Source organism: Physeter macrocephalus, chromosome 15, assembly GCF_002837175.3.
Source record: "Physeter macrocephalus isolate SW-GA chromosome 15, ASM283717v5, whole genome shotgun sequence".
Lineage (NCBI taxonomy): Eukaryota > Metazoa > Chordata > Mammalia > Artiodactyla > Physeteridae > Physeter > Physeter macrocephalus.
Window position 1 is genome coordinate 26,181,136 of NC_041228.1, and position 14,696 is coordinate 26,195,831.

General features: G+C 37.3%; 1 protein-coding gene across 5 annotated transcripts in view; it reads right to left on the reverse strand.

The window, feature by feature from the left end:
• Positions 1-14,696, reverse strand: part of NUDCD1 (NudC domain containing 1) — a 110,659-nt gene that overhangs the window by 22,285 nt on the left and 73,678 nt on the right. For 3 of the 5 annotated variants that reach the window (XM_028500551.2, XM_024129431.2, XM_028500552.2), the window contains 4 exons: positions 8,857-9,016; positions 6,681-6,831; positions 5,618-5,785; positions 96-670 (listed from right to left, as the gene is read on the reverse strand). In XM_028500551.2, the coding sequence (XP_028356352.1) occupies positions 658-670; positions 5,618-5,785; positions 6,681-6,831; positions 8,857-9,016 (492 nt within the window). In that variant the 3' untranslated portion in view covers positions 96-657. Of the gene's footprint in view, positions 1-95; positions 671-5,617; positions 5,786-6,212; positions 6,832-8,856; positions 9,017-14,696 lie in introns of those variants that run through there. The other 2 variants (XM_028500550.2, XM_007114620.3) reach the window with 2 other exon arrangements.

A 14,696-nucleotide genomic window follows, 5' to 3' on the forward strand; every position in this document is an offset into this window, starting at 1 on the left:
AGGTCCTTGTTAAATGTTTCTTGCATTTTCTCTATTCTATTTCCAAGATTTTGGATCATGTTTACTATCATTATTCTGAATTCTTCTTCAGGTAGACTGCCTGTTTCCTCTTCATTTGTTAGGTCTGGTGGGTTTTTACCTTGCTCCTTCATCTGCTGTTTTTCTGTCTTTTCATTTTGCTTATCTTACTGTGTTTGGGTCTCCTTTTCACAGGGTGCAGGTTCGTAGTTCCCAGTTTTTGGTGTCTGTCCCCAGTGGCTAAGGTTGGTTCAGTGGGTTGAGTAGGTTTCCTGGTTGAGGGGACTAGTGCCTGTGTTCTGGTGGATGAAGCTGGATCTTGTCTTTCTGGTGGGCAGGTCCATGTCTGGTGGTGTGTATTGGGGTGTCTGTAGCCTTATTATGATTTTAGGCAGCCTCTCTGCTAATGGATGGGGCTGTGTTCCTGTCTTGCTAGTTGTTTGGCATAGGGTGTCCAGCACTGTAGCTTCCTGGTCGTTGAGTGAAGCTGGGTCTTGGTGTTGAGATGGAGATCTCTGGGAGATTTTCGCCGTTTGATCTTACATGGAGCTGGGAGGTCTCTTGTGGACCAGTGTCCTGAAGTTGGTTCTCCCACCTCAGAGGCACAGCCCTGACGCCTGCCTGGAACACCAAGAGCCTTTAATCCACATGGCTCAGAATAAAAGGGAGACAAAATAGAAAGAAAGAGAGAGGATAAAATAAAAGTAGAATAAAATAAAATAAAGTTATTAAAATAAAAAATAATTATTGAGAAGACAAATTTTAAAAAGTAAAAAAAAGAAAAAACGGGACGGTCAGGACCCTAGGACAAATGGTGAAAGCAAAGCTATACAGACAAAATCTCACACAGAAGCATACATATACACACTCACAAAAAGAGAAAAAGGGGAAAAAAGTAATATATCTTGCTCCCAAAGTCCGCCTCCTCAATTTGGGATGATTCATTGTCTATTCAGGTATTCCACAGATGCAGGGTACATCAAGTTGATTGTGGAGCTTTAATCCACCGCTTCTGAGGCTGCTGGGAGAGATTTCCCTTTCTCGTCTTTGTTCGCACAGCTCCTGGGGTTCAGCTTTGGATTTGGCCCTGCCTCTGCGCACAGGTCGCCTGAGGGCGTCTGCTCCTCACTCAGACAGGACAGGGTTAAAAGAGCAGCTGATTCGGGGGCTCTGGCTCACTCGGGCCAGGGGGAGGGAGGGGTACGGATGTGGGGCAAGCCTGCGGTGGCAGAGGCCAGCGTGATGTTGCACCAGCCTGAGGCGCGCCATGCGTTCTCCCGGGGAAGTTTTCCCTGGATCACGGGACCCTGGCAGTGGTGGGCTGCACAGGCTTCTGGGAGGGGCAGTGTGGATAGTGACCTGTGCTTGCACACAATCTTCTTGGTGGCTGCAGCAGTGGCCTTAGCGTCTCATGTCCATCTCTGGGGTCCGCGCTGATAGCCGCGGCTCGCGCCCGTTTCTGGAGCTCCTTTATAAGCAGCGCGCTTAATCCCCTTCTCCTCGCGCACCAGGAAACGAAGCAAGAAAAAGTCTTGTCTCTTTGGCAGCTCCGCGCCCATCTCTGAGCTCCTTTAAGCGGCGCACCAGGAAACAAAGAGGCAAGAAAAAGTCTCTTGTCTCTTCTGCAGCTCCGCGCCCATCTCTGGAGCTCCTTTAAGCAGCGCGCTTAATCCCCTCTCCTCGAGCACCAGGAAACAGAGGGAAGAAAAAGTCTCTTGTCTCTTTGGCAGCTCCAGACTTCTCCCGGACTCCCTCCCCACCGGCCGTGGTGCACTAACCCCTTCAGGCTGTATTCATGCAGCCAACCCCAGTCCTCTCCCGGCGACCGAAGCCCGAGCCTCAGCTCTCAGCCCCCGCCTGTCCCGGCGGGTGAGGAGACAAGCCTTTGGGCTGGTGAGTGCTGGTCGGCACTGGTCCTCTGTGTGGGAATCTCTCCGCTTTGCTCTCCGCACCTCTGTGGCTGCTGTCTCCTCCGTGGCTCTGAAGCTTCCCCCGCTGCCACCCGCAGTCTCCACCCGTGAAGGGGCTTCTAGTGTGTGGAAACCTTTCCTCCTTCACAGCTCCCTCCCACTGGTGCAGGTCCCATCCCTATTCTTTTGTCTCTGTTTATTCTTTTTTCTTTTGCCCTACCCAGGTACGTGGGGAGTTTCTTGCCTTTTGGGAGGTCTGAGGTCTTCTGCCAGCGTTGTGGATGTTCTATAGGAGCACTTCCACGTGTAGATGTATTTCTGATGTATCTGTGGGGAGGAAGGTGATCTCCGTGTCATACTCTTCCGCCATCTTCTCTCTGCCCCCTCTGCTCATTTTTTAATTGGATTTTTTTTTTACTTTGTGTTATTTATTTTGGATATTAACCCTTTATCAGATATATGATTTGCAAATATTTTCTCCCATTCAGTAGGTTGCCTTTTCATTGTGTTGATGGTATCTTTTGCTGTGCAGAAGCTTTTTAGTTTTATGCAATCCCACTTGTTTATTTTTGCTTTTTTGTTGCCTTTGCTTTTGGTGTCAGATCCAAAAAAAAAAAAAAATCATTGCTAAGACTGATCAAGCAGCTTACTTTCCTATGTTTTCTTCTAGGAGTTTTATGGTTTCAGGTCTTACATTCAAGACTTTAATCCATTTTGAGTTACTGTGTATAGTGTAAGACAGTGGTCCATTTTCATTCTTTTGTGTGTGGATGTCCAGTTTTGCCAAAACCATTTATTGAAGAAATTGTCCTTTCCCCTTGGTATATTATTGACTCTTGTCATAAATTAATTGACCATATATATTGGGAGGTTTATTTCTGGGCTATTTTGTTTCAGTGATCTTTGTGTCTGTTTTTATGCCAATACCATACTGTTTTGATTACCATAGCTTTGTAATACAGTTTGAAATTAGGGAGCATGATGCCTCCACCGTTGTTCTTCTTAAGAGACTGCCTTGGCTTTTTGTGGTTCCATATAAATTTCAGGTTTGTTCTATTTTTGTGAAAAATTCCATTAGAATTTTAACAGGGATTGCATTAAAGCTGTAGATAGCTTTGAGCAGCAATTGCTTCCAATCCGTGAGCATGGGATGCTTTTGTATTTATTTTTTCTTCTTCAGTTTCTTTCACCTCCTTGACTAAATTTATTTGTAAGTATTTTGTTCTTTTTTAATGCAATTGTAAATGGGATTGTTTTATTTCTCTGATGGTTTGTTAATAGTGTATAGAAACTCAACAGATTTTTGTATATTGATTTTTTTATCTGCAACTTTACCTAATTCATTGGATCTAAGTTTTTTTGGTGGAGTCTTTAGTGTTTAATATATATAGTCATGTCATCTGTGAATAGTGAATTTTACTTCTTCCTTTCCAACTTGGACACCTTTTGTTTCATCTAATTGCTGTGGCTGGGACTTCCAATATTATGTTGAATAAAAGTGCCGAGAGTGGGCATCCTTGTCTTGTTGCTGACCTTAGAGGAAAAGATTTCACTTTTCATCATTGAGTATGATATTAACTGTAGGCTTGTCATATACAGCCTTTATTATGTTGCGGTATGTTCCCTCTGTACTCACTTTGTTGAGACTTTTTATCATAAATGGATGTTGAAATTTGTCAAATGCTTTTTCTGTTTCTAAATAAATGTGATGTATCACGTTGATTAGCAAATATTGAATCATCCTTACATCCCTATAATAAATCCCACTTGATCATGGTGTGTAAAACTTTTGATGTATTGTGAATTTGGTTTGCTAATATTTTATTGAGAATTTTTATATCTATGTTCATCAGGGATATTGGCCTGTAAATTTCTTTACTTATGGCATTCCTGGTATAGTTTTGGTATCAGGGTAATGCTGGCCACCTCAAATGAGTTTGGATGGGTTCCCTCTTCTGTTGTTTTGGAAGAGTGTGGGAAGAATTGGCATTAATTCTTTAAATCTTTGGTAGAATTCACCAGTGAAGCCGTCTGGTCCTGGTCTTTTGTTTGTTGGGAGGTTTTTTATTACTCCTTACTAGTAATCAGTCTGTTAAGATTTTCTATTTCTGCATGATTCAGTCTTGATAGGTTACACGTTTCTAGGAATGTATCCATTTTCTACGTTACAAAGTTGTTAGCATATAATTGTTCATAGTAGGTAGTCCCTTATGATGCTTTTCTTTGGTTAATTTCTTGAATTTTATTATCCTCTTCCTGACCCTTCCCACTGGCAACTTTTTTGTCTGTTCTCATATGGGTTCCATCCCTGGTTAAATGTCTTTCTAATACAGCAACTCCACCTACCCCCCAGCTACTTCTTTACTCAAAGAGAAAATTCACCTGGAAATCACTAGAATATTTGTCTTTAATGTAACACTGTATTATCCTTAGCCCTGAAAATATGTTATGATACATAGCTGATGCTTACTAAGCATGTTGATATAATGAATATAGTTAAATGACTCCATATGAAAAACACAAAATACTACTTTATTGCTATCATAAATATTTTATAAATTCCCATTTATAATTTATGGTAAAAAAATCAACAAAACACAAGGTACTACGTTCATAGCACTTGTATATATCTCTTTAGAACATTATTCAAACTGAGTTAAATATTTGTGGAATCCTTGAAACATTTCAAGAAAACATGACTTGGAATCACTGCTCTAGACCTGTTACTCTCTTAACATAGATCAATATGCAAAAATATTTAGGACTAGTTATCCTGATAGGTTTCAATTCAACATTAATCATGTTAAAAATCATATATACAAAGGAAAGAAAATTGATTACCATTTGGAATTTGCATATATAGTCATATGGTTAATTAAGCACCACATTAATCTGTATTTTTCTTAAATTCCCTAAGAGGGTATTTATGATCTCTGAGGTAAATTTTAAAGAAAATTTAAATCTACTGTCACATAACAAAGGCTTTTAATAGTTCACTGTTGAAATAGTCTTTTGTTTCATTAAATTTTACAGTGACACTAAAAAGTTCTGCAAATATCACTATTTTGTTTTTTGGTTCAGCCATACTTTTTTTTTTTTTCTGTGTTCATGATCTCTTGATACTTGATAGCTATCTAGTCCTCTTTCCTAGTACTAACAGAGTACTATTAGGACTCCACTGTCCTACCAGTTCTCAGGACTTTTCCCAACTTTTTATCTAGCATCCCAATACTTCTCTCCAGGAAACTGCTTTCTGACATCGTGTTTAGAACATGCATGTAATCCCCATCTTTTTCCTCCTTTTCTGTCTCTCAAACTTATTTTTCTTTCTTTCACTAAAATTTAATTCAGCCAAACACTTGTCTAGATAGGCAAGAGATATGTTAGGAACAAATGTTTCCTATCTTGTACTCTTTTCTTCATTTTCTGCCTCATATTAAAGTCTCAATCCCCCTATTATAATATAAAATTTAACTTGAAGTTTATATAAGAAGCATACAAAAATGGTATAAAAGTAAACAATTTTCCAGGTAAATGCACACCAAAAGAAATCCAAGGAAATAATATAAGAAACTAAAATTCATGGCAAAACATACCGAATGTATAAACAAACAGGATTACTTTTTTCTTAACTGTAGAAACGTAAGGAGAACTACTAGGACGAATTATAATTTGTATGGTAGACTTACATAAATGGCTCCCAGTGAATCATACCACCTGCTATCTGTTTCCTTGTGTACTCCACTCTCACACTGACTCTAGACTTGCTTTGTTCAATGGAAGATGAGCAAATATGATGCAAGTGCAGGCTTGATAAACTCTTGTACATTAGGGCTTGCCCTCTTGTAATGTTTTTTCTGTCATGGGAAGAAACATGGTCTAGCTTACTGGAGGAGGAAAGGCCATGCAGAACAGAGACAGTCAAGTCAATGAACCATGAAAAATTATAAAACATCCTGTTTTAAACCACTGAGTTTTGGAGTGGTTTGTTATATAGCAATGGATAAGAGCTACACTTCGTAGAACCTTATAACCTCTATTTATGTCTGTGGAAGACCAAATGGATAAAAGTTAAATAAAATAAAGCTATATTTAATATGAAAAAACACTTAAGGTCTCTCAGCAAACTTTAACAGTACTAGACCTGCTGCACCTGTTCTATTTCTCCCTCTACCCCAGCTATCCAGTCCATTTAAAAAGTATTTACAAGAATCAACACTTTAACTATTATCCTATACATTCTATAGGTAAAGAAGTAGAAACTGTATCAGTGAACAAAGAATACACGATAAATATTTTTATTTTTAAACATGAATTGTACATCTTTCATATAAAAGATGAGATTCTAGCCTGTTTTAAAAAAATTAATTATACTTGCTAATACTATCTTTACATTTTTTACAGAAGCTAATTTTCTCTAAATTTGCAGCTTCATTCCATAGCTTTTATAGACTCATAATCTCAAATATATTTCCAATATCCTTTAAAAAATAAATTCATACAAGATAATTTTAACACAATAAAACTTAACAGATTACAGCACAACTGCCCAGCCTTCCAGCTACCACTGAATACTTTTCCAGTACACAGAAGCCAACATGTTGGAGTAATTAATTCTCTGTATTTACCTTTATTAAAAAGAGGTTTTTGGTAGTGAGAACAAATAATCTCTCATTTGTTGCCTGAAAGCCTAAAATAGGATCACTGGTTTCTAGGCTTGCTACTTGCTGCTTAGCAACCTGCCCTACTTGCCTGCCTTCCTTCCTATTGTAAAGTACAGTGGACATGGGAGTGGGCTGACGATAGATGAAAACTCGTCGAAGGCACTCGCAAAGGGCTGCATAAGAGTAATTTGGAGCACAGGCAAAAAATTTTTTGTCTCTCTTTGATGCTTGGACGTAGCCTGCCAAGAAATATGAGACAAAAAAAAGAAAAACTATATTAAACAGAAGGGGAAAAACAGTGATTTAACATTTAATAGTTCATAAATCTTATTACAAATTGAAAGGATTAAATAAAAATATATATCCTAGATACTCAAAACCGGTTAAATTCTGAACCATTAATGACTAGCCACAATCAATCTCTCCCAAATGGTGCAGAAATAAAGCATTAATTCCTAAGTAACAAAATAATGTTTCATCCTTTCAAAAAAAAGCACAATATAGTTCCTATATAATTTCCATGAATAATTAAAACATTAAAAATCTAACACACTAAAAACATGCCAAAATATCTGTAAATAATAATTGAGTACATCACAGATGTGGCATTACAGCATCTTTTTTCTTATCAAATAAATGGGGAAATGTTTATAAAGTTATTTTAGGAGTGTGTGTGCATAATGCAGACCCTATCCCCGAAGGTACTAATATGCACAATGCATTCCCATTATTTCTATAATGTTTGTTAGTGGTATTTTTATACACCAATACCAACACTGTAACAGGATTTGTACTTCACCTCTCAGAAGTAGAGCCTTGAGACCACTACAAACTCAAAGAAAATTCAAGTATCTATTTTTTAAAATTCCATTGGGATATCCCTTGAAAACTAATTAAACTTTGAAAAAATAATCTTTTTAAAAATTATCTTTATAGTCTAAAAGAGCATTTATGTTCTGAAATAAAAATTAGAATTTTCAGATTGGGACATGATTACTGAACATTATAACATGTGAGAGAGGAAATATAACACTAATGTAAATTGAGACCTCATCAAACAATGAATGAGCAAAGAAACCACTGAGCACAGGCAGATCAATGCTGGTTTTTTAATATTAAGCAGGGCTTAAGAAGGAAAAAATAGAGAGGACATAGACACCTGTTTGAGAGCCTAGATTTAGCTCTCCAGGCTAATCTTGACAAAATAATGTATATAACATCTCAAGACTACACATCTAATGTAAAGCTGATTTAACTTAAACTCAAGCATAATAGTATTCCATTATACTAGGGGATTTAGGGATACAAAAGGAATATCTGAAAATTAAGATAAAGCTTTCCTCTTACTGAAAAAAATAGAATAAAAAATCAGGAATTTTAGTAGAAAGGCTAGAAATTATGTGCTTAAATTATTCAATCAAACTTTATTTCAGGTCATAAAAATCCATTTGGAGTCTGAATTAACCAGTTTAACAGCCCATATTGTTAACTATATGGGATAATTGAAAAAAATCTCTACAATTAGGGTTGTACATATACAGCAATCACAATGCATAATTTTACTTCCTCCTGGCAGTTTAAAATAACCTTTCAATAAAACAATAGCTGTGGTCAATTCATATAAAAAATTTCTCCCACACAATACTAATGTATTTTATCATTAAATCAATTATTGCATAAGTCTACAATAATCAATTATTGCATAAGTCTACAATTATGCAGCTCAAAATGTTTCAAGCTCTAGTTTTAAAACCAGTATTTTCCCTTTTATCCTACAGAATAAATTTCATTTCTGCTTATCATCATCTTCCCTACGTGTTCTCATTATAATGGCTGTTTTTCACTTAAGTTCCATGAAAGATGTCTCATAATGTGCTTTACCTTAGAGCAATTCCATGATTACCGAAGACTACTCTGAAGAAACCAGAATACAAGTTCCATGTAGGGTACTGTCAAGCCCCTTGTTCATATTCTGATATTGTATAGCTTAGTTGGAATAACCAAATAACTGATTAGAATGATTCATGCAGTTAGATTACCACTTTGATTTCTATTCTGTGCTGATCTTCTGCACAAGCATAAAAACAAATTAGTCCTACTGTTCCAAAAGTACTAACATTCATCAACTATGTGCAAGCAACCAAATTATAGCACAAATCAATCCAAGCATAATTAGGACAGTTCAAATTTAAACAAACCCCCAAACTTAAAAAGACTGTAATTTTCAATATAAAGGAAAAAGTTGTCAAAGAGCTTGCTTATACCTAAAGCATTGAAAGTTGCGATATGTTCCCACATATCATCTTGGTTGCTAGAGTGTGGTTGCCAGAGAAGGGCATCAACATCATGGCGCAAACAGAAGCAGGGCATTTCTTTAGGATCCACTATGACAGAGAAAAGGTATTGGTTGCTTCCAAGATTCACCTAAAATAGTGACAAAAAATCATTTACTCAACAAGAAATTAATAATAATACGGATGACAGCTGACACACAGAACTACATGTCAACAACTGTTCTAAACTTTTTACATACCTAAAACTGATTAATAAATCTTCATAATGTTCCTGGGAGAAATGTGCTATTGCTAGGTCTATCTTAAAGCTGAGGAAAGTGATGCACAAAGGATTTAAGTAACTTGCCCATGGTCAGCCTGGTAATAAGTTGTGCAGCTGAGATTTGAATCTGGAGTCTGTGTTCTTAACCACTACACTATAGTATTTGTCAACTGTTAGTAACTCATTTACAACATGCTATAAAGCACCAATTTTATAGGCAGAATATTTTTTAAACCACAGAATACAAATATGAAGTTTACAAATGCTAACTTGTAATAATAACTACCAAGAACAACGATAGCTACTATGATTTATGAGCAAAATCTATGTGCCAGACATGTAAATATTAACATCAATAACCCACAAGGCTGTTATCTTCATAATAGATGAAAGAATATACTTGAGAGAGCTTGAGTAACTTATTCTAGGCTACAGAGAAAAATCACAATGCTAGGATTCAAATGCAGATCTGTTTACAAATTATTGACTTTGTACTGTCTATTTACAGTAAAATGTCAAGAATGTTCATTATGTTAATTTATTGCAATATTGATGGCTAAAGGAACTCATTTTACTACAGGCTCATTAGGTTGAGGCTCATAACTGGATTCCATCTATAGGAATACTTTTTTTTTTTAATGGAAAGGGGTTGCAGTGATATTCTTCATTACAAATGCTGTTTATCAGAGTTAAAAATGCCTAAATACCAACAAAAATCATATCAAATATAGAAAACATAAAATATGCATAGCACTTAATAAACAATGAATTGCTTCCATGAGTTTTAGAGCAGACTGGAGAATAAAATGTTGGGTTGAAATTAAAGGTGGAGACCTGACCTATGTTCAATAGGGAAAGCTGTGAAGTGGCTCTCCACAGGCTACTGGTCACAGGAGAATCCAGAGACAGAGCAACCTAATTTGTGTTGCTGCAACAATGCCAAGGGATAGGGCTTTTGGGTGGGGCCAGTGCTTGTTCTCTGCAGAAGGGGAAAAGGCTGGCACACAGTGTTCACAGACTATTTCTTCTCTCCCTTTGCTCCTGATAATCACTGGCTAAGTGAGGTTTATTTTCAAAATCACTGCCAAGTAACTGGCCTTTTATATTACATTTTACAGTAAGTTTTATTGTCAAATTCAGTTTTTTCTGTAGTTTCAACTGTATTCTCATTACTTTCAGTTTTATACTTTCCATTAATGCATGTTTCAGCAAATAGTTTGTGGATCTGCCCCCCAGAAAGTGAACAAATTATTCCTCAAGTAAGATTTGGATGCTTTAAATATACTCAAAACTAATTATCTGGAAGTTTTAAAAAGAAATTATAATAAACCAGTCTGATGGAACTAACTGCAAATATAATTTACTGTGAGATAAAGCACTCCCTTTAAATGAGATAATTTTTTCTTTATGTAGTAAGAGACTGTGTGATATTCATTTAATAAATTCTAGCCTTCCTATTCTTCATTTTAAAATCAAGTATTCCATACAGATAAATAAAAAAGATTACACCACTTAAGATGTATGATACTTATTAGGCTGGTCAGCAGCCATCTTAGGAAAATAAACTTATAATTCCATTCAAAGGTTGCAAGCTAAGAGTAGACAAAGGAACTGCAGATAAACACTGCTTTTAAGATAACATCTAAAAATGGTTTCATCTTTCTCATGGTAGTTACTGAAACCTCTTGATAATTCTTTATACCTTTTACTACTTTTTCTTGCCTCACTGCACTAGCTAGGAGGTCCAGCATGATGCTGACTAGGAGTAATGAGGGCAAACACCCTTGCCTGTTACCAATCCTAGGGGAAAGCATTCTAGTTTTTTTACCATGAAATACGATGTTAACACTAGGTTTTTCGAGGAGGCAGTTACCTTCAACTCCTAGTTTGCTAAGCATTTTTATCATAAACAGATACAAGTTTTGTGAATTCTTTTTCTGCATCTACTAGAATGGTCAAATATTTTTCTTCTTTAGTCTGATGATACACTGAATTATGTTGATTGATACTTGAATGTTGATGAATCAGCCTTGAATTCCCTGGGTAAACACTACTTGGTCATGATGTATTATTCTTTTTACTTACTGCTGGATTTCATTTACTAATATTTTACTGAGGACTTTTTAATCTATATTCATGAGGGATACTGGTGTGGTTTTTAATTTTTTTTCCTGTTTTCTTTTCTTGTCATGTCTTTGCTATCAGGGTAATGCTGGCCTCATAAAACAAGTTGGGAGGTGTTCCTTCCTCTTCTCTTTTCTGGAAGTTTGTAGAGAATTGGTATTGTTTGTTCATTTGGTAGAACACACCAGTGAAGAAACCTAGGTCTGGAGATTTGTCAGAAGGTTCCTAACAATAAATTCAGTCTCTTTAACAGATATAAGACTATTAAGGTTATCTATTTCTTTTTCAGTGAACTGTGGTAATGCTTGTCTTTCAAGGAATTAGCTTCACTTAAATTGTCAAATATATGAAAATAAGAGTTGTTTATAACATCCCATTATTACACTTCAGTGTCTTTTGGACTTGTACTGACTGACATGTCCATTTTTATTTCTGATATGGTAATTTGTGTTGTCTTTTTCCTTGGTTACTCTGGCTAGAGACTTAACATTTTTGATCTTTTCATTGGTTTCATTATTTTCAGTTTTCAGTTTCACTGATTTCTGCTCTTTGTAAGTTTCCTTCCTCCTACTTTCTTTAGACTTGGTTTGCTCTTCTTTTCCTGGTTTAAGATGGAAGCTTAAATTATAAAATTGAGACATTTTTTCTATTGTAATATAATATGTAATGCCATAAATTTCCTTCTAAGCACTGCTTTAGCTGCATCCCATATGTGCTGTGTTTCATTTTCATTCGATTCAAAATATTTCCTACTTCCTTTGTGAGTTCCACTATGACTCATAGGTTATTCAGAAATGTATTTAATTTCCAAATACTTGTGCATTTTCCAGATTTTTCTATTATTAATTTCTAATTTAATGCTGTTATGGCCAGAGAACATTCTGTTCATGATTCTTATTCTTTTAAATTTATTGACCTTTATTTTATGGTCTATTTTGGCAAATGTTCCATGTCCCTTCTGGGATTCCAACTAGATGTATGATAGACCATCTGATATTGCCCCACAGCTCTTGGATGTTCTGTTTTTTTGTTTGTTTTTAATCCCACCCCACTTCCACCCTCTTAGGTTAGTAAAAATTAGCAGAACTGAAATAAATCTTCAAGGTTACTGATTTTTTTTTCCCCTCAGATGTATTGAGTATACTGATGAGTTTGTTGAAGGCATTCTTCTCTTGTTGCTGTGGGTTTTTTTTTTTTTAAACTTCTAGCATTTTTAATCAACTCTTTTACAGTTTCTCTCTGCTAAAATTCTGTATTAACCTATTCATCTTTTCTACTAGAGGCTTTAACATATTAACCACAGTTATTTTAAATCCTTTGTCTGGTAGTTCCAAAATAGGGGTCATCTCTGAGTCTGGTTTGTTTCCCCTTGTTTCTTGACAGCAGGATGTTTTTTACTTTTTGTGTGTCTTGTAACCTTTGACTGAATACTGGATGTAAAAAACAGTAGAGACTAAGGTAAGCAGTATTTATGCCTGGTAATGGACACATTTCTTCTGCTAGGCCATTCGTGTGGGTGGTCATGACAGAGGGAGGTTGAGAAAGGGCTAAGAAAGGGCTGATCTGAGCTTGAATTCTGTTGTTGCTATGGATACCTTCAGTGCATCACCAACTTGAAATTCCTTCAATGTTACTTTGCACTCTGGTGGGGAATGAGATGCTGGAGGATTTTCCCCAACTGTACTGTTCCACCCCTACCTTTAGGCCTTCACCATACACCCACATTTCAGAGAGTCTCTCTATGCTCTTACTCCTTCCCTAGTGGTAGATTATTATTGCCTGTTACTTGGTGCTTCTCAGCCTGATGATGGTGGATGGAAGGATACAGGGAGAGGGTTCTCTTGGTTCAGCCTCAGTATTGGGCCTTGTGTCCTTGGGTTTCAGGGTTTGGGCCTTTTTAGTGATACTGCCGCATCTCCAATGGTAGGAGAATTCTAATAATCTACCCTTGATTTCCTGCCCCTGCCCCAGGCATAGCAGTGGTGTTTCAAAATTATTTTTCTATTCCCCCCGGCTGCAGTGGGTCTTCTTCTGAGCCCTTAGGATAAGATCTGATGCTCTTCCCTCAGCAGCTAAGGCTTTTGCTACTTAAGGAAAATAAACCAGGCAGGACTTCATGCTTCTTTCGCAGTAGAAGATACTTCCCTCCTCCAACCCTGCATCACCAAGGTGGCTTTCCTCCCGTCTCCTCCCCTGCTCCCAGTCTTTCGCATCAGGCCCTGGTCAAGGTCCATAAAGAGGATCTGTAAATCCCATGGGTTCTATACCTTCTTGTTAGCCCCCACTAGGCCTTTAGCAGTTTGTTGAATTTTTCTTTCTTCTTCCCAGGTTCAGATGAACCAGCTCTCCTATCCAATCTCTCCTTGGTGGTACCTGTTTTTCCCTTGGATTTCAAGCTAGTTGATTGCCCTGTAACCTGAGATCTCTGAAAAAATTTTTAAAAGTAATGATTCTACAGATTATCCAGGCTTCTCTTGTTATTACACTGGGAGTGACACTCTTTCCAGCTTTCTAGACCCTAGACTGAACTAGAAGTCCCCTGCTCACAGTTTACAAACTTGCCTAAAAAGCAAGCCATTTATAATGAGCAGACTGGTGATAGTTCAATATCCACAAGAGCTTCCATATACTCAAGTAGGCAAACTGTAGGATCCCACACCCTGGCTTCTACTAACAGAATCAAGGGTAGATAACTAACTTAAAGGCAAACATCTTTTATCCATTGATTTATGAAATGGTTAGACTGAAGTGTTTTCTTGAACAGGTGCTTCCCATAGGGGATGGTGGCTGGCCAAAAACAGTAAATCCTCTTCTTTCGAAGTCTAAATGCCAAAAATGAACAATAAACACAAACATACAACCAATAAGAAAGAGAGGCAAAAGACATACCCAGAGAGACTACAGTAAGCAGAAATCATGAGGAAGTGAATCACAGAGGTATGAGCAGCAGAAGCAAATAAAGAAGATGGTGATGTGATGATAATGGCACAGCACTACAGTAGACAGCAAGGGACACTTGATTCTCAAGAGACAAGTAGATTACCTTGTCATCAGAACTATGTGCTATTTTCTAAACAATGTTTCCCTTCTCTTTTAGGTCGAACTTGCAAATGCATTCGTTTACAGAATGACCTTCTATTTCTCTGTGAGATCTAAAGAGATTGTTTCCACTATTCCTTATAGTCTCTACATATGTTCATACTAAATATCTAAGACTTGAGGTAACGAGAGGTCTTCTCTGCTCTTTGCAACCTTTAAAAGTCCAGACTAGGGGCTTCCCTGGTGGCGCAGTGGTCGAGAGTCCGCCTGCCAATGCAGGGGACACAGGTTCATGCCCCGGTCCAGGAAGATCCCACATGCCGCGGAGCGGCTGGGCCCGTGAGCCATGGCCGCTGAGCCTGCGCATCCAGAGCCTGTGCTCCGC